The sequence below is a fragment of the Dermacentor variabilis genome, chromosome 3, assembly GCF_050947875.1.
Source record: "Dermacentor variabilis isolate Ectoservices chromosome 3, ASM5094787v1, whole genome shotgun sequence".
In the NCBI taxonomy this organism is placed as follows: Eukaryota; Metazoa; Arthropoda; class Arachnida; order Ixodida; family Ixodidae; genus Dermacentor; species Dermacentor variabilis.
The window spans coordinates 130,389,199-130,409,900 of NC_134570.1; the positions used below are offsets into that span (position 1 = coordinate 130,389,199).

At 48.2% G+C, this 20,702-nt stretch overlaps 1 protein-coding gene across 2 annotated transcripts in view; it reads right to left on the bottom strand.

The window, feature by feature from the left end:
- LOC142574181 (solute carrier family 2, facilitated glucose transporter member 8-like) overlaps positions 1-20,702 on the bottom strand; it is a 31,433-nt gene that overhangs the window by 2,435 nt on the left and 8,296 nt on the right. Inside the window, exons 2-5 of one of the 2 annotated variants that reach the window (XM_075683331.1) lie at positions 19,311-19,572; positions 11,575-11,814; positions 5,378-5,560; positions 1,412-1,594 (exon numbers count right to left, since the gene is read on the bottom strand). In XM_075683331.1, coding sequence (XP_075539446.1) covers positions 1,412-1,594; positions 5,378-5,560; positions 11,575-11,814; positions 19,311-19,572 — 868 coding nt within the window. The remainder of the gene's footprint in view (positions 1-1,411; positions 1,595-5,377; positions 5,561-11,574; positions 11,815-19,310; positions 19,573-20,702) is intronic. The other variant, XM_075683332.1, reaches the window with a different exon arrangement.

The following is a 20,702-nucleotide window of genomic DNA, read 5'->3' on the forward strand; positions in this document are numbered from 1 at the left end:
CGTCCTCGCTCTGTTGAAGCCAAACATGGCAAAGCGTTTGCGTGAGTGAATCACGCTGGGCGCACCGCCTCGGATGCAACATTGTCGATGAGGCGTGCGCCTCTCGTCTCGCTAACTCATTTGTGACAGGTGCGAGCTTGCGATCCGAGCCCCAGGAACCGCGTTTAAATCTGGTTTCCCCCTATGATGCCGCCCCTGATCTCTCGAGGCGAACGCGTGTACATGGAATGCACAGCGTAAACACCACTTTGCTGCTCGAGACTCCCTCGGCACCGCGGAGGGGGACTGCTGCGGCGGGTCGTCGTCAATTTCGCTTGACGACGCGGACGGATCGTAGGCATACGCCTTTATCGTTCGTGGTCGTTCAGTAGGCCGCTCATCCAAGTCGGAGTCATAAGTTCCGCTCATGCTATCGCTCTCACTAGAACTTTGCATTTTGCACTGCGCAGCGCGAGGAAAACAAAACTGCGCAGCCGGCCAGCTCGCTCCGCGACTGCTGAGGGTACGTGTGACGTCAGATCCGCCGGCTTGTTGTCGGGAGCGCTTTGCGAGTAACGCGGTGGCCGCTCATAGAGAGTCAAAAATAAAGCCATCCGCTCAAAAGTAACCCGAATAATGACTATATACTATAGCAATCGTGTCTTAGGAATGCAATTGTGGGGTTTTCTCTATATTCTTCGATTTTTATTCTGTATCCCTTTAAGCAAATCACACCCCGTAGGAAGTAATGGTCTCAGCGGAACGGACACTAAACGTTTCTGTATATTTGATCCTTTCTTTGGCCGTTGACGAACAGCGTTGGTTTCCCTTTGGTCTCATCTTGTGTACGATCGAGATGCGACGTCTACAAAGCCGCTGCTAGTGCTACTCATCACGCCAGCTTTCCGATATGTCTTGAGCTGAAAGCTACACCGTCCTATCACTTTGAATGCTCCGCTACGCCTTCGGGAGAAACTGACTTTTTGCAATAAAATGCAACCTAAAGCGGAATTTGTACGAGGCTGTAAGTTGTTTAGGGGCTGAGAGTTCATTTTGTTCAGACGGAGGATCTCTACAGACTCACTGCACATTTTTCTTTTGGTTTTATCTTTTAGTTCGGCAAGAACCTCACCAACTTTAGCAGAAGGAAGAAAGGAGTTTAAACGTTGAAATTCCAGCAAACGTACTTTTTTCTCGTTGGTACACCAACGAAACTTGCATGTACATAAAGTAAATCTCTATCTATCATCATCGAGGGGAAGCTTATGTTCAATGATTGGTAGCACATTGATATCGGTTGCTGCTTACCGCACTTAATTGCGACGCTTGCAATGTTATAGTGAACACTATTAGTGAAAGCCACTGTGCGCCACATGACGGTGGCAGCGGGCTAATCATAACAGGAACGTACAGAATTTTACGACAAGCGTACTTTGCATGCATCGGTGAGGTAAAATCCTGGACCGCTGTCCACGTTCCCGTCCGCATTTGAGAAGGCGAAGAAGATGCTTCCCAGTGCCATCATACTGCATGAGCAGACAGTCACAGAAACGGCCAACGGCTTTATGCGGCCGACCATGTCCAGTAGCCGACATGCCAATGCCGTAGTCACCACCTGCAATATTCTTTTTTTGTTTTATTGTAGCCTCTGCACCATAAGTCATCGTAGGGCATAGGTCAAATGAGCAAGTCGGTCTTTGCGCTTATAGCTCCTGACGCTCTTGTGGTGTTATTTACCAGTTTCGACGTGCAGTTACTGCCCAAATTTTGAGCGAATCTGTATTTACTAGATGCACAAGACCATAAGAGTCTGCGCACATGTGCCATGGTTGCAAAATATTACATCAGTAACGCAATATTTAGTTAGGGACGATTAAATTGTAATGCTCTAATGTTGTCGGAAACTGAGGCTATGTCCGCTATAACACTGGAACCGACATATGTGCGCATGAACTGCGCGGTGCCGTGCATGGGTGTTTGCATAAACGAAAATTTGTTATTGAAGAATTTTTTTATGATCAAAAATTACAAATTCGTTTATCTCTCTCACTACAGAAAATTGACAGCTTCGACATCAATTTAAGCCAATGAATATAGACTGGCCGAAAAGAACTCGTCTACTGCGGATCTACGGTCATTCTGTGTGAATTGAAGGCATTGAATAGGTATTGCTGTGTAATGTAAGGTTACGCCATTAAGTTCGTGGCCGGTACAATGTAAGAATTCCTTTGTCGCTCAGTTATATATTTTTTTTCTTTGATCGCAGCTGTTAGGCGCCCGTTCCTGCGCCGAGCGTTGGCGTCGTACCTCGTAACCGAGCAAACGAGCACAGCGAAAGATGAGAACGAACTCGGAGCGAATCGGGCGATGAAAGACGGCGAGAGCGAAGTTAGCGTGAGGAGGAAACGTGGAAGAGGAGGATATGGTGAAGGCGCGGGAAGGAAATCACAGTGCAGCGCAAGACGGACTATGACGACGATGGCTACGAGATGGAGACTTAGTAGCGCGCCTCGTTAGGGTGCCTCGATGCGCTCGCTTGCCACCGCTGCGTTCGCGGGGGCGCGCGTATCGAGGAACTCTAGGTGTCGTCTGTTCACTAAAGCACTGCACGAGCGAAGGTCCGTCTGCGGCGCCTTATGTGACTCGCGTCCATGCTTCATCACCCGCTGCCTCTCATGATCTCCCGACCAGCGAGACATTTGCATCACACTGGCCTTCGTTTGGAACATGCAGCACGAGACAGATTGCCTGCGCCAGTCAATATATGGCGAAATGAAAACACGTATAGAGCAGCGTTAAAATTTCGCATTGCCTACCATGGCTGCTATGTGGCCATGGTGTAGGGCTGCTAAGACCGAGGTCGCGGGATCGGATCCCGGCTACGGCGGCCACATTTCGATGGGGGTGAAAATACCCGTGTACTCAGGTTGAGGGGCACGTTAAAGAACCCCAGCTGGTCCAAATTTCTGGAGTCCCTCACTACGATGTGCGTCATTATGAGCTTATATTTGGGCTGGCGCGAACAACCTTTCTCGTGCGGCACGTTTCAAAAGGAGCGAAGAGGGCACGGCACCTGGCCTCCGGACAGCATGGCTCACCCGCTTCCGCTGTTTGTGCGGGTACTGTCGTGGATCCTGCATGAAAGGTCAGCCACGATAACGATGACTAGCGCTGAAATGATGCCGTTTTTGGCGTTTCACTCTGACCATGTGACAACGAACTTTTCGTTCGTGGGATACGAACTGCAAGGTGTGGCGTCATCAGCAACAGACCTACTAAAGGAGCGACGCGACTACGACCGGATCAGAGAGCACGGCACCTGGCCTACGGACAGCATGGCTCACCCGCTTCTGCTGCTTGAGCAGGTTGGTCCACAGTGCACTGATTGTTCCTACCGAAGTGATAACAGATTTTTGGTTATCCTGCTGTGCCCTCGTAGGTTTTGTTCCATTCTTATTGACTGCTGGTCCATGATGTTGCTATTAGTGTCAGGAGACATAGAAGAAAATCCCGGGCCTAAATCGACCGACAGCTGGGGAGGATCAGGTAACAGCAGATTTGTTGAAGGATGGTGGGCAGATTGTTCTAGAGAAACTGGCCATCCTGTATACCCAATGCCTCATGACTTCGAGCATACCGGAATCTTGGAAAAACGCTAATATAATCCTAATCCATAAGAAAGGGGACGCCAAGGTATTGAAAAATTATAGACCAATCAGCCTACTGCCCGTTGCCTACAAAGCATTTACTAAGGTCATTGCAAATAGAATCAGGAACACCTTAGACTTCTGTCAACCAAAGGACCAGGCAGGATTCCGTAAAGGCTTAAATAAGGTACGAAATCATTTATTGTCTTGGTGGATGGTCATCGTGATGAAAGGTACGCGCACACATTTATTGTCTTGGTCGGTGGTCATTGTCTTGATCGGTGAGCAATTATAGTTTGTCGTGGTGGTGGTGACGATTGCCTTGCGGTCACTATGGTACACACTGATCAGCTCGGGTACAAGGTTAGACACATTCTTAGCCAGAATGAAATCTATGCACAACGAATGAATGGCTCGCGCTCAATGTAATGCACTACTTGACAGCTACTGGTTTTATTAATGTTCTCCAGCGTGAACGACTACCGCCACTTCTGGGGGCCAGAATAAACTACCCAGGCACGAATTTGGAGCGTCGATGCCCCGAGGAGCCAGCGGAAAAGTGGCACGCGTGACATTTCGGCGGGACCGCCGGCCGGCGTAATGCAGACGCGCGCGACGTACCCGAAATTCCAGGAGAGCGGAAAGAAAGTAGGCACGCGCGGGCTTGGAACGACAACAAGGAAAGGGCGCTGAGCTTTTTCTCGCGCACATAAAATTTTCACGGTAGTCTAGCCATAAACAACTCGGCTGTAAAAAGTAACCCGTGTCTCAATGAATCCACACAGAAAAGCTTACATTAGTGTCGCACCTCATTTCAATTTCTGCAGATTGAAATTTTTCATGTCGCGTTTACAGCTTATGTCGAGAAATTACGTGAACTGCGTTCACGTGGAATGCCATTGACTATTACAGTTAAAAAGGGAACGCTTCCGTTGCAGGCATTTTTGATTACATGATTCTCGAATACTGAAGAAAACAGCAGCAATATCTTCTGCTAGCATAATCAAAATTCACATAGGTAACGCGTAAGTTTGTAACTGTTTGCTCGATGCATCTCTGTATCTTCTGTTAGCACTCATTATGTTGCACCATCAGAAAAGAAGCTACACGTAATATGCCACACCAATAATGACGTTTGCTATACCTTATTTCCGAAGGTGTGAGCCTATCTTGTTCTAGTTGCAAGTTGTATGGAAAACTTGAAGCATTAATTCGTTCGGCATTTAAATGTTACACGAACTGCGAGGACAGTGCTCCGATAGTTTTTTTTTTTTTTTCAAGTGGGCACATTCGCTGATGCCTTTCTAAGGTAGCCGTACCACCCTATGGACAGCCAAAGTGAACAGATTACGGAAAGCTGGTGCAAGATGAAAGCACAATTCGTCTTGAGTTTGGGCATGCCGCCTTCAAATCTGCTTTGTGTGGTAGTCTACGAGACCATCATGGTGTAGCATTGTTTTAATGAGTGTGAAATGAAACTGGACTGGCACTCGGGCTTTTCCAGAAAACCCTATCCCATAAACTTTGAACCTGCGTCGACCAACACAGCTCTGCTTATATGACGTGGCCTTGTGAGGCATCCGTCCTTCGCAGAACCAAAGTACTTTGAAAGCTCAAGTTGAAAACCTTGTATGCTGGGAGTGACGTGATATGTGACCTCCCAATGGCTAACTCCCTACTCCGAATAGTGCGCGAAAGTCGGGCATTGTGATCAGAGTTGAAGAAGAGAGCACGTTTGCAGTGTTCCGTACCTGCACACTGGCGAGTATGATGTACAAGTCGGGGGAAGACGATGTGGACGTGGTGCGCAGCGGCCCGGCGGCATAGTGCATGATCATGTTGACGCCAGAGAACTGCTGCAGCACTATGATCATCACGGCGAGCATGTAGTGGCGGACGGGCGTCGGTGACTTGACATAGATGACTTCGATGGCCTGTAGGACAATTCGTCCGCTTAACGAAATCACCTTTAGCAGCGATGAAAGACACCAAAGTAGGTAAGCAGAAAAGTGACCGTCTCTAAAGTGATGCACACTTTTCTTAAGTGATAACGCGTACCTTTCGAGACTTTAGCTCCTGCTTGGACCAAATGTTGGCCCGCAGTATGTTCAAATAAATAAACAAACACATCAATCAATTAATTAATAATTACCTAAATACTTAATTAATTACTTAATTAATTATTTATAACATTTTGGAGGGGTGCGAAATGCAGCAAACACCCTTGTCCCGTGGATTGGTGGCACGTTAAAGCTCCCCTAGTGATCAAAGTTAGTCCTGCGTCTCCCACTACGGTGTGCCTCATAATCAAATCATTGTTTTGGCACGTAAAACGCCAGAATTTATTCAGTCAACTTTTTAGCGTCACATAATGGGCTAGTTGGTCTTTCTCGGTTCCAAGTGTAACAACGGGACATCGTGAACAAAAACTGAATCGAATAACAGACAGGCACAAGCGCTGACATTGAACGGGGAGTTTCGATTGCAATCGAAAAACATGTCACGTTGCGGAATGCAAATGAACAACGGAGGAATAAGTAAAAAGAGTATCACCGGTTAAAATATTTATGAAAACATGATTTGTCATCGCCTGTACCAGGTGCGCAAGCTGCCCCCAAAACGACATTTCTTCCTGCGATAAACTTACGGATGGCTCCCTAACACATCTTGTGCCTTCATGTACCGTTTGCTTAGTTTCGATGATTACGCGTGCTCACTGATCATGATGTTTGCCGATGTCATTGATTTGTTCCTGCGCTGCTGCTGCTTTAGCATGTGCTGCTCTTCTTGCTTATGCCTTCGCTGTTTTAAGGCGCAGCTATTAGGCGCCCGGTCCGGCGGCGAGCGTTGGCGTTGTCTGACGGCTTCAGCGTAACCGAGCGAACGAGCGCCGCTAAGAATGAAAGCGAACGCGGAACGCAGCGGGAAATGAAAAAAAGTCGATAGCGCACGAGGAGGGTGCAGCGGAACCATTAGGCGCAAAGCGGAGGAGGAGCGGAGGTTAGACATTCTGCGCATGCGCAGAGTTGCCGGTGGCCTAGGCATCTCCAGCCGCGTGGGCAATCTCATCTGCGCTTTCGAGGGAGGGGGGGGGGAGGGGAGGGCGTCGTGAGGTGGGGAAGGCTGCGCTTGTCCGTGGCGTCAGCTGCTGAGGTCAGTCCCCAGTACCAGTGTGTGTAACGGGGATCGCTGTTCCTGCAAGGGGTGATGACGAGTGACTACAAGTAAGGTTTGATTTGACGCTCTCTAGGGTGTTGTTGCCTCTGATACGAGTGGCACGACTTCGCCGCGACGAATGACCGATCTCATCGTTGGTGGAACGAAAAGGTGAGAATTAAAGCACAGTGCCATGCAAGACGGGCTGTGCCGCGACGATGACTAAGATATGGCGCCAGAGTAGCGCACGTCGTGTCTATGAAAACAAAGCGCTACATGAGCGGAGGTCTCTCTGCGGCGACTGCTGTGAACCACTGCCACACGTGAGCCACGCGCCGCCTCTTGCGATCCCCCGAATAACGACGCAGACGCGCCACACTTCGCTCTGTTTGGAAGGTGCCATACGAGACAGATTGTCCGCGCCAGCGAATATATCGCGAAAAAAAAAACACGTATTGAGGTGCGCCCAAATTTCGCATCAGGCAGTATCGTAATGGTTGGTGAGTTTTATTCTTTGATTATACATTCCGCGGCATGAATACATGCCGACTCCTAGATCGAACACATCGAACACAGCGCTTGTCTTTATCGATTCTCCGGTCTTGTCCTCGTTTAAAAAGTTGCGCTATAATTCTTTGAACCACCCGTTTGAGCTCATAGGAACGACGGACATAAATCAATAAGACAGGCACAAGGCACAAACGTTTATTGTCAAATAACTTTCTTTATTTAAAATCTTCATTTTACGTGGGTGAATCAGAGAGCGTTTGTCACATTTTTTTATTAGCCAAAATGGGGTACATACAGGTAATTACAATAATAGGTACTATTCTACGTACTTTACACTGTTTCCCATAGTTTCCATACCGGTTCAGACATTTGTCTCATCGCAACAGCAAATTTGAGATGGCCCTGTGTTATGCTGTCGTCAGTCACCGACGCACGCGGCCTCTCCAAAGGTTCATTGTCATGCAAGTATTCACGGCCTTTTGCGAACTCACAACACTACCACATCACACTTCTCCAAGCGAGAGAGCTTTCCCAATACATGGGTTGCATTTCCTTTTGAATTTCAATGGGCGTTCCCCTTTTGCTCCATAGAAAGCGAATCACGTTGCTCGTACACCGTGGACTTGTGAAACACAACCACCATCTTCAACAACCGACGCCAATGCCGTGTCGCGGAGCTACCCGCAGATAAGGACAAGCAGATCCAAGAAACGTCCACCGCTTGGAATGGATATGTTGACTTTGCATTTACAGCCGCAGTTTGGCAAAAAAAAAATGGGGGGGGGGGGGGCTCTCTGATTCACTCTCGTATATGTGTATAACTTAGTGATGCACAAATGCGCAAAGTGCTTAACAGAAATAATGTAACAGTGGCACACATCAAAGTTTGGAGAAAGAGATAGCGTGCCGGTACGTGCACGTCCACCGTCGTTTGTACATTCAAATATTACCGAGATACCGAGTGTTCACTGCTTGTAAAAGCAACTGATGGCCCACTCACGTATGAGCTGTAACCTACAACCATTTCTACGCCTGGTCGGTATCCTAGTACTCTGATATGTCCTCAGTAATAAATCTTAAGTTGAAAGCTAGAACCCGCACTTGTTTCATCCGCTTTGTTTCCGTCGTTTCTGTATGCCTAAATGTTTGGTCACTCAATCCCCCTCTCATGCTCAACCCCTCATAATGTTAAAAATTTCATGGGTGTTCAAGGGAGGGCAAACGTGCGAGCAGTTTCGCTGCCTATTGCAACTGGTCTATAGGGCCCATAAAGATTAAATGCAACGCTTTTTAGAAAAGTTGAGAAATACATTTCACTTTGAAATCAACTATTTTAAAAAGCCAAAAGAGCCCACCAATGTGTTTAGTAGAAGGGGAGTCATTGACATTCAAAGATCGCATTCTATCCCTTTCGCTGTGCTCCCGGTCCTTCTTCAACGCCTTGCAATGGGATGGCTACGGCACAGCTAAGCGGTGCCCGCAACGCTCCATCTACAGAACTTTAAGAGTGGCGTGCAGTTTAATTTTGGATGTTCATGTAGACGCCACTGCTTACCATTTTAAAGCGTACGACGCACCTAAGTCGGAGGAAATCTCTGAAATTCCAGGTGAGTTCACCGCTCTTCATCTTTTCTCGGTGCTACAGCGTACTAGATAGCTACGCGTGGCTGTGTTTTATTGGGATAAAAATTATATAGACACTCCTGCCTCATATCTGCCGTCGTCGTCGCTGTCGGCATCGCCGTGATGTTCCATGCAATGTCCGAGGGCGATAACATCGTCACCGCGCGCCGTGTACTGTATGTGCGAGTGAGAGCGTGCGAGGGTGAGCCGAAGACGATGGCCGCATCTCGTGCGCTCAAGGGAGGAAAGTGGGAAGGAATCGCAACGTCTTCCGTCGCGCTCAAGGCACCGTGGGGAGGGGAGGTATGGGGCGTACTGCTCCAGCGGCAGCTGCGTATGGCGCAGCCGCACGGGCCTTATCTTGAAAGCGATTTGCGATGGAGACAGTACGCAGAGTTCTGATAGCTTAATCGTGTGCGTTGTGTTCTCGCCGCTTAGTTCGCGCTGAAGACAGGTGCCGCACGAAGGCCTTTCGCTCGCTGTTTCTGCCACACATTCTCACTCCAGTGTTTTGACAGTGAGAGCGCGCGGTGATCGAGTGAGATGTGTTCGCTTTCGTTTGTGCGCCGGTGACACCATGCTTGTCAATTTAGTTAATAGGCGAATGTTCACACGTTTATACGGCCCATAAAACAACTATCCTTACTTTTTATAGCTGACTGTATAAGAATCGAATTGCGGACGCAATCGATGCTTCGCCTTTCGGGCGAAACAGCAACTTTTTTTTTCTCACACCGGCTTGCATGGGTATCAGTTTCCCTCTCGAACTTACATCTACGGCAATCACACAATTTCATAGGGTCGAACGAAACGCTGTCTTTATGTTCGCCCGTGTGAGTATGTCGGCAACACGAACAACAAGCGAACGATGCCGCACTCTAGACTAGCATTGAAAGGATTCCTAACATTACGATTTTCGAGGTGGACAAACTTCGAAGACGTGCCACCCGCGAAGCAGACGATCTGTTCGAGTCAGATGCTGGCTCTCGGGCTGGGTCACCACGTGCCAGGAGGCGCGTCACCCACAGAACCCATCAGAGCACGTGGTTGTCCGGGGACTGGGAGGTTGAGTGGGCAGAAGGGGGGCGAGGGGGCTGGGCAGCTTTCATACTGCCACAAGGCAGGAATCTCTGAAGCCAGGCCGGGGGGGGGGGGTGCACGTTTTGAGCAGAGCACGTACTTGGTGGGCCACTTCCTGGCCACACCACTGGTGGTATGCCATTGTGTCTATACAGCAGCGGCGAGTCGTGAGCGTTTGCTGTCAAACGTACGCGTGGTCTGACTTAAGTTTCACGTGCTTCGAAGCGAATTGACTGTTGATACCTAATCGAAATTTGTGAGACCCGACGGCTACTACACCGATAGATAGTCTGGCTAAAGTTTCGTTCCGATGCGGGTGGGTGCGGCCTAGCATGAGCAGAGGGTATTCGGCTACATCCGGGAGCGCCTAATTGTTATCGAAATTGGAAATACAACTTTTACTGCTTAGTAAACAGTGTCAGTAAAAATACACACTAACACTAGGTAGACGCGCACTGATATAAACTCATCCAGCCACCCTTCTTCACTGATGTCAACTATCGGCCAATGGGAGCGCTCTATACGGACCTGCCCGCTAACATCTAGGGGCAGCTGCAGGCAGTCCCTGAACGTCTGCGGAGCAGGCCTCTGTTCAAAAGCGTGTGGTTGACAAATAAGTGAACTAGCGGTTCGCTTGTAAGCGCCATGCGGCGAGCACGAGTGCGCATTCGGCTGAGGTATCACAGCAGCGCATGCAATCCACGGACTGTGTTTTTATGTCGATAGCAATTTATAGGCAGTCCAAGCAAATTTTCGCCGTCGTTGTCACCGTTGCCGTTAGCGTTGCCACGAAGCCCGCATGTATTTATGTATGTGTATGTTATGTGATTATGCCTGCCGCATGTGCTGGTTATATTGCAACGCAATTCTATAACTGAAGTTTTTCATACCAGGCCTTACGTTCTTGACTGAGCTAATCTTGAGAACTTTGAGTATGCCGCCCACAAGCAAGTCTCCCGAAATAGAACAATCCCAGCCCATGCCTTTTATCTTCAATCTTCTCAGAGGAATAATTAATAAAAGGGCGAAGTAATAACAGCCCTCAAACTTGAAAGCGATGTAACTTTACTGGCGTGACTCTATACGGGCAACGTAGTGACGTTTGTACGATGCCGTTACAGGAGCTACAGAGTGTATCGAAGCTTTTACGGGTGCCACAAGTTTTGGCGCACGTGCGTATGCCGGACCTGTCTATAGGTTGGACACCGTCCGAGAAATCCAAGCGCAACGCTAAAACTTGCTATCGCTGTCAGCGCTTTGCCGTTCAGGCGAAACTGCCAGTTTATTTACCCAGCCCCGACGGGTCTTTCAGGGTCCTTTAAGGCACGCGATTTCTACTGTGAAGGAAATGTAGTGACACATCTACGTCACAAATTTTTTCAATGATATACGTAGCAAGGACAACTGCAATTGAAACAAAATAAAAATATATCTCTATTACCAATGTTGTCTGACGCCGGCCAACCGATCAAATATTGCCACCTTTTCCTAACGCATTCACTTCAGTGTTTCTACGGTACTAACAGCAAATGTACCGCGCAACCTTTTTACATTGACACTCAATATAAACTTAACTTACCTCCATCTCACCATCCGCCTGCGAGGTGATGAAGCGTAGACGCCTCAACGATGCCTGGGACGCGTCCTGCTTGCCTTGTTCCATAAGCCAGCGTGGAGACTCAATTGCCCGCACGGCGAGCAGCGCAGACACGGCAGATGGCACCGCGCAGCATAGGGCCAGCTGTGGCCAATCCGTGAACCGTCCCAGCACGTACGTGTAGAGCACACCCGCGGCTATGGCAGTCTGTACCGTCCCACACTGTGAATGCATGAATGAATGAATGAATGAATGAAGGTAGAAATGAAGAAATAAAGTAAAAGTTACCGCATTTACTGGCATAATGGTCACATGCGAATAATCCTCTCCCCCTCCCCACTCCTGCATTGGCCATCAGAAATTAGCATTTTTTTCTTCGAGTAACCAGTGTACGCTAAAAAATTGCTGCACCGACGATCGCGTGCTTCTTATGGCTGATGATGATAGTGGTTTATTGGAAATACTTTCAAAATTAGCCGAAATCAAAATCAAAATCAAAATCAGAAAAGGCGCCAAATTTATCAAAATTATGCATCAGAGTTTCTGTCATTGATGTATTGAATGCACCGAGACGTGAGGCAGTTTACGGTATTCCATTTCTTTGCAATTATTAACTGCCACTTAAGTATGTCCATGTAAAAAAATGTGATTATTAAAGAATCCGAAGCCGCTAGTCAGTTTGAACGCAGTTAAATTTAACGTAGTAATCTAGAACTTCGACAGGAGATGAGCGGTACTCGACAACGCGCGCACCCACATGCCGGACCACGCTGGTGACAGAGGAAGTGCGCGCAATTCTTTGCAAAAACCGAATATGACGACAAACAAAGCACACTCTGCCTGTCTACATGCCCCGCCTGGTTTAGACCCACTCCGGGAGAAGCAGCTCTTGGTGCAAGTAAAATTTTTGACGCCTCCAATGTTTTGCGTCACAAAGCAATTGGATGCCGGGACACGAGTTGGAACACCCTACCAGGCGAGATGGAACTCCTGTTTAGCGTACTACGTCACAGGGACCGATTGATCTTGCACGCCTGAGCCCTGCGGACAGCCTTCACTGGGTGGTGAAACAGCTCTACCAACCCATTACTTTGCGGATGGAAAGCGCGTTCTTGGATATGAAATATTCACATAGATAACCATCTTATTATATTGCACATCGTAGCGGAGGTCCCCGGTACGATTTTTGCCACCGTCCACGTGCACGAAATGCGTGGTACACACCAGCCTTCCTGCATGGCTCGTGAGCTGGCGAAGAGCTCGGCCTCATAATGACAATCCCTGTCAGTTATTACTTCCATACGAGGGACAAAACCCGCTAACCATGTATGTCGAAACGAGGGTCGAAGGAACTGATGCACTGTAACGGCGTCGCTTTAGGCCTCCGGGTAAATTTACCACTATGGTCAGAATTTAGCTAAACTCTTCGTATGGCGACAAGGGTTCTACTACATACGCAGGGATGAAGGCAAAACACGCATCAGAAACAGTGAACTTCCTTAACAGGGTGGAAATGTGCCGCGATACTTGGCACCGTGATACCTTGCACTTTTCACAAGCAAGACAGGAGTGCGTCCAATTGCGAATGTCACTGTTCATTCCAGGCCAAAAGAAATGGTCCATACCATGACGTTACGATGCACGAACGCGAGAATGTGAAAGCGAGGGAAATTGGCAGAAAACGAGTCGGCGTAATGATGGAGGCACGTAAGGACGTTGAAGCCCGGAACCAGCAATAACGTTGCAGACAATTTGTATGTCGGTGTCTGGAAAGTACATTTTTTAATAGAGAGGAGGAATTCGACAACCGGAGGACGTGTAGGTCTTCGTCTCGTTCTTGTAAATCTGCAAGCTGTTGGAGCGGGAAATTAGAGCCACTGAGCGTGCAAGCCAGCTGAAGGTATCCGCAGGAACGTTACCTGCGCCTTTTACTTGCTGAATGTTGGTCACGAATTCAGACAAGAATGACAGACGACGAATTTCACGTGGGCTGTAAGCAGTGCAGGCGCGTCTGAAGGCTGTAGTTTGAGGCTTGTGCTTCACCCTCAGGTAGGTGGCAACGAGTTCGCGTCCGAGTGTACTATATCATTGCTCAGTTGATGTTAGTCTTCTGAAGAAAAAGAAACGAGTGGTCTCCAGTGGCTGCTGAGGAATTGCTGACGTACTGCTGAAGAACACCGCCGATAACGTATCCCGAGGCATCTACAACGATACTCTAGGGGGTCTGTGTGCTAAGTGTGCACCAGAAGACAAGCAAACGACAGGACCTCTTTGATAGCAATGAAGGCATCATTCGCGGCAGCAGACCAAGCAGGGATGGGTGAAGTTTACTTTGTTCTCTGAAGTAGGCTCTTGGTGGCTTGGATGATGACGGCACATCGAGGTGCAAAGTGCTTGTAATAATTCATGAGTCCCATAAAGCAGCGTAGTTGTTGCAGCGATTTTGGGCGTGGCAATTCAGTGATGGCTTTGACTCTGGAAGGAAGGCGATTGATGCCACTGGCCTCAACCAAGTGACCGAACAACTCAAAGTATAGAACACGGAATCCACACTTTGCTACGATTATGATATGACCATGCTCGATGGTATGGCCGCAGAGGCGGCGCAGATGGCGCAGTGGTTCCGAAGTCGAGGCATTGGCGACCAGGATAGCGTTCACATAAGCGAACACGAACGAAAAACATCAAAGGATGACATCAGTGAAGCGCTGAAAACTGCGGGCGAATTCGAACAGCCCACAAGGCGTGACAATGGTGGCCTTAGGAACGTCCACCGAAGGAATAGGAATTTGGTTTATCTTTTTCAGGTTGATCTTAGAGAATATTGTGCATTCACGCCAGCCCATCATGCAGCTTGGTATGTCGCCTAGGCCATTGCGGTCCAGAGAAGTTGACAGAATAGGAGGCCCGTAGGGTTGCCAGCCCCACTTTTATTTCGCAAACATGTGCAGGCGCGTCGATCAGCTGACTGGTGACAAGTGAGCAAGCTAATCTCAACCATTTCCTCGAACTCCTGCCGTGTAATGCGGTACTTTTCAAGGGCGAGATGGCATGACGTGGCATGGGTCGGCTGGCCGTTGGTGACAATATGATTGACGACGGAGTGCTTCACAGGCTTAGACCAAATTAGGTTGAGTGGGGATAGAATGAAACTCCCGGAGTATCTCCTCCTATGGTGCGGTAACTATCACACGTAGAGGAAAATCTGACGGGCAGAGGTGAGAAGAAGTCATGACTGAGAGACCTGTGTTGCAGTCAAGCATTTTCTTACAGGCCATCTCAACCAGAAGAGAGGAGTGGGAAAATAAATCTGATGCTAGTATAGCGTGGCTGACGTTGCCTACCAGGAAAATCAAACCTTGCGGTCGCTATAGGCCAATGCTTACAAGCAGTGACCTGCATCGGTACACAGTAATGCTCGTCGCGTCACTGCTTTATGATGACAAATTGAGGAAATTGGGAAAGTTCCCTATCTTTGTACGTTGTGCGGCTGTGGTGCTAAAATTGGTGCTAAAATCGAGGAACGACCTTAAATGTTGAAGCAGATCAATACAAAATCGCTGGGAAGTAATCATGATGCTCCTAAATGCGATCTCTAAGTTGAGAGACGTAGCGTTGGTCTACTTTAGGCCGCACGAGGAAGAGTGGACCAGCTGGTACGCGATTTAAAGAGGGGTGCGAACAGGGCACATATATATATGTAGTACAGAGGACGAGCACCAATGAGCTTTCAGAGTTAACTGGTGGTGTACAGAGAACCTAAAATGAAATTGCACGCTTACATAGTCGCAGCGAAGAATTCCGCGATGATGACATCATTAAAGTTTTCCGCATAAGTGATCCACGTGGGGATTTGTCTCGCTGCTCGCTCTTCTATTCGCTGTGATGAAGTAGTGCCGTCATGACCTGCATCTTCAGTTATGTTTTCCTTTGCAAACATTCCACTCTTATGTTCCCGGAGCCTACTTCAAATGACGCTCTATCTTGAAACCTATGCGAATGGGCCTTCATGGGCCGTCGATATCTGTTTTCCGCCCAAACCAACGATCTGCGTTAAATATGGGAAGGTGATTTATGGACGACTGCGACTGCCTTCTACTTCCACCTGTCGGCGTTTTCCGTCTAAAACGTAGCTAGGGCAGTTCTTGCTCCAGGCCAAATACGTCATAAATGTTGTAGGGACATCGATTTAATTAACCGACCTCTCAGTGAAGTACCTGCTACAAAAACCTCCGTTATACTCCGGTTTCAAACCTGTATTTCCCGCGAGAACTAGCCTAATTAAATTTAACTGGACCATTCAAGCAATGCCCGCTGTTACCTTGAGTGAAAATAGTTTACGGAGTGCTCATGTTACACCTGAGCAGATATGTGCAGTCGCATTTTGTCGATGGCCAACAGCCGCTGCCTAGGCCGATTTCCGATGTCCTTTAGCCGCCTATTATAGCCTAATCTAGGTGAACCTGCGTGTTATTTTTGTTCGCCTTGCAACACTCGACTGACTAGCTACAGATTTGAAAAATTTGATCCTGTTAGTCCCCGTCTCAAAGTGACCGGAGTTGCAGCTACTGTTCTGAAATCGCTCTCAGGAGGACTGACTAACAGGCATCCTAGACCTGAGTTTCTCCAATCTCTTGCTGGAAAAGCTGCAGCTCAAGCTTCGTATCGGTACACTAAAGCGAGCCACTCTTCACATTCGCTTTCTCTATACCATGGCTGTACGGCACCCTTATCGCTTGCAAGCTAGCAGTATGTTTGGACGTCTTGGCCGTGCGAGGTGTTTTATTAGTATCGGATGCATTAACGACAGCATCCTCTTCAGACGATCCTTTCTGGGAAAAGGCGTTTCGATGAGCGGTAAAATTGACGTGGATTCGTTGGCAAGATGTGCAATACATCCTCGTATTGTTGAAGCCCGCATGCAGTAAGCACTGCTCCTAACGATGCCGACGATGCAATTGCTTTAATGATAACTCGTCACCAATGCGACCCCATAACTCGCGCGGCTCTCACCTCCAGCCCGCTCTACAACCACTCTGCTCCTTCCCATCTGAGCTGCATCTCACGCACCACAATTCCCCTGATACCAATACTGCTTCGTCTTTTTGTAATACATTAAGAGAAAACGTGTTGCAGCCTTCAGGGAGAAATAATGACGCAAGTGGAGATTCTTCCGAACAATTAAGCTGCAGAAGAATAATGGCTGTAGCGCAGACGGACCAGTTCTCGAGTGAATGCGTGGCGTTTACTGCAGAAAAGATTCCAGTCGGTGATTGAGCAAGTTTCATTATTTGTACCCTGCGAATGGGCTGTCTCGATTTTAGCAAGGCCAATTGGCCAAGGACAATTACTTGGCGAAACTGGCCATGCTTGGGCTACCGTGAAATGGAGTGTTTCACACTGGTATTGCACTGAGGTATTCAACTAGGGCTTCTTTCTACTACGCGCATTTAGTGTCACCGTGTAATCTTTTATGCGAAGCATATTACTAGAGCTCAACCCAGCTTCTCAGGCGCGGCGGTGTCGCCTTCAATACCACGTGACACCGTGACGTCATGACAGAGGAGAAACGGGGCTCCAACTCGCGCCGTCGTTCGCGGCGTCGCGGCGGTATATAAGCAGTTGCGCTTGTTTCTAGGTGGCTTTGGCTCAACTCTTGCAAGATGGGCTGGGTGGGAATCGAACCAGGGTCTCCGTAGTGTGAGACGGAGACGCTACCAGTGAGCCACGAGTACGATGCTTCAAAGCGGTACTAAAGCCCCTCTAGTGAATGCGGTGTTGCCTTAGAAACGAGCTGTTTCTAAGGCTCAGGCGTGCGTCGCTTGCTCAGGCGCACATTTCGTTGCCGCGCCGAACGCTGCGTTGCTCGACGCTCACCGCGTCCAATGCGGGGCGCGTAGTCGCTGCGCCGTAGCCCATTGTTTTACACCCCTTGGCGGGTCGACGGGAACGCTGTCGCGTTCCACTCTTGAAAGCGAAGCAGAGTAACGCATGAGTTGTTTCTTCGTCTAGCCGAACCAAATATAGCCAAGCAACAGCAGTTCACCAGGCTAAACAGTGGTTCAACAACTAAAATAATGGCTAGTATGCTTCGCATCCTGGGCTTAACCTTAGCTAAGCCACAGCCATTTTTTTTGTGTCTTTTCAAAGCGGTCATTGGCATGGTGAATCAGATGCGATTACCTTTTAGGTTTTTCGCATTTACGAAGTTCAACTTTACCTTAAACCCACTTGCTGACGACGTCGATTGTAAAATAATCAATACAACTTTTCTCACCAGAAGACCCCACGTCCACTTTTGTGTTTTCATTTTGTACAAATTTCTCATATTCGGTGTTCGATTCAACATTTAGAAGTTCTTTTCGAATATCGGCGTTCTGTTCAAAACTTTCGCTTCTTCATTATCCCTCGTTTCACAGCCCGAGGAAACAACAGGGCAACAACAAACAGGGATAGCGCTCATAACAATTTGTCGTCTTGTTACTATTTCGCACCATAGACTCTTGCTAGAAAAATGAATACTAGCCAACTGAGTCCGCCACCTTTCTAGGGCCTCAATGACTGAATTGCAACAGCTTGAAAAGAGCAGCGGTTTACTACGATTGTGAAAATGTGCATCTTTCGAATGAAGTCACAGCATTTACCTTGTACAGGTGTACCGAAAGAAGCGGTATGTCTGCCATCAGTACAGGGAATAGGTTTTTGCTCTTCCACACAGTTTCTTGAGCCATAACTATTTTCACAGACATTTTGCTAAGCTCACGGCCTTAAAGTGAACATCTCTTCATGTGGGAGCGTTTACGTTTACCTAAATGTAGCCACCGCACCGGAGCCTGTAGACCTTTTTGAAAACCTATCTATCGCCACATCGGGTCTGTAACAAAAATATTGCACACTCAATCTCCTTGAGAGTGAGTATGCAAAAGAAATGAATGAATGAATAAAAACTACATAAATAAATAAACCACACGAACCACTAGCGCCAGACACCACAGTTTGCAATCACATGTCACGATGGCTGGTTATTGTACAGTGGCACTGTATGCGTGCGCTTTCGCTTGAGCGTCTGTCACGCATTAGAGAAGAATAAGATTACAGTAGTTTCATGGGGCTAATGATAGGTGGACTGGCTCTTTGGCAGAGTCCAGAACACAGGTGGAGCATTGAATTGCACAAGCAGAGCGCTGGCACGAATCACTGAGAAACGAGACAATTCATGTCCAAGTAGACTGATGTTCTAAAAAGAATATGTTCCGTAATCTTGTTTTGAAACCTTTATTTGTCAGTACGCATGGCAAACTTTAGAAAACCATGAACAAGATATATAAGTGATGGTGGTATAGATGATGCGGGTTAAGTGTACAACTTAACCCGAACCATTCGTCATGAGGTCGAGGCCCCACAGCCTGCGGCCACCTCCTCCTCCGGCGATGATCTCCTTGATTCAGGCCGTCGTCCGCCAAGAATTGTCAAACGTCCGCCTTCACTCCGTTCATCCCGTGCACTCTGAACCTTACTACGTCTCTTAAAGATAGAGACCAGCTTGCCATTACATTAATTAAAAATATTTTCTTTTGCATTCTACTCTAGTGCGCTCGCCGTTTTCATTCGGCTTCTTACATCTCATTTTCTTCGTTCTTTCTGACAGGCCTCATCGTTTGCCAATTTTCTTATTGTTTTCGTGGCGCGCTGTATTACCTAATAGGCAAAAAACAAACCTGCTTGCCCCTGTCCTTGGCCGTCGCGATTTCGGCGACGTACGCAGGCGCGATTATCGAGGTGACCCCGGTGGCGGCACCCTCCACGAACCTTGCCGTGTAGAGGATCCAAGAGTCGGTGGAGGCCCAACCGAGGGCTAGCCATGCACACAGCGAGCCCAGGGAACCGATCGCCATCGCGCACCGACGGCCCAGCCAGAACGCCAGGCAGCAACCCCACAGCGACCCGAACATAGCCGCCAGTGGAAGCAGTGAGTCGAACCTGCAATGCAAGCGATGCTTCAATGCTTCATGCTGGCATACATATACTTCATACGACTTATTCTAGTGCCTACTCATCAATATTACCGATTCACTCTGAAGAGTAATATGTAATTGTACCGTACATTCCCCGACTACTCTAATAAAAAGGCGATTGCTGCTTTAAAAACGTTTCTAACGGGGTAGAGATCGATGGAAAGAACTGTGCGATAGCATCTTGGAGTAAACTTGCTTCACGGCAGCGAAGCCATACACCGATACCCTGGTACAAAGTGAGCAGTTACATGTCCCAGTTTGCGCACCACTTCGCTTTGTCTGGTTCACCAACTGCCATGTATACCACACAAAAGCACTCGCACGTAATGTGACCGCAAAAAAATTCCGGGCTGCTGGAGGAACGAGGCTTCATTCGAGCGACGCACAGTCGCTGTCAGTATTGTAAATTCACTACTTCTGACTCCTGCACATTTAGCTCAAACACACACACAGAAGGATTCCCGTTCCTTCAACATTCGCGAAGGTTCATTTCACAAGGAGAGCAAAATGAAAGCACGATCAACGTAACACGTTTGCTTATTTTACACAGGCGTGATTTTGGGTTCTAGCGCGAAGTGAAACACGGACACGGACACGGAAGTGAACCACCGAGCGCGCTAGAACCCAAAATCATGTTAACGTACCAACTCGCCCAAATGTCAATCCTTTTGCATTACACAGGCGCTCAGAGAAAAGAAAAAAATTCGCGGCGCACCATCGGAGTGGGACACCTCCGTAAACTCAAGAGCTCGACAAAGCCCCTCCTGACCACATGACCCCTCCAGTCCAACGCCTCCGTTTGCTGCGTCCCCATCAAAGAGTTATATTGATTCAATCTTATATTGACTCTCTATCCGAGAAGTGGGACTTCGCGTTTTCGTGCCTGCGTACTCTGTCGACCCGTGGTCTGGAACACTGAAAAGCCTATAACCTAACCTAACCTTACCTAGTTAACTCTACAGGGCAAGCCTCCATATCACCCATACTTTGAAAACAGTAACCGCAAGCATAGAGTCAATAAAGAGTACTAAATTATGCGTGCGCAATCTTAGCCAACGGAAACCACCGGGCTTGCAAAAGAACGCAAAATACGAA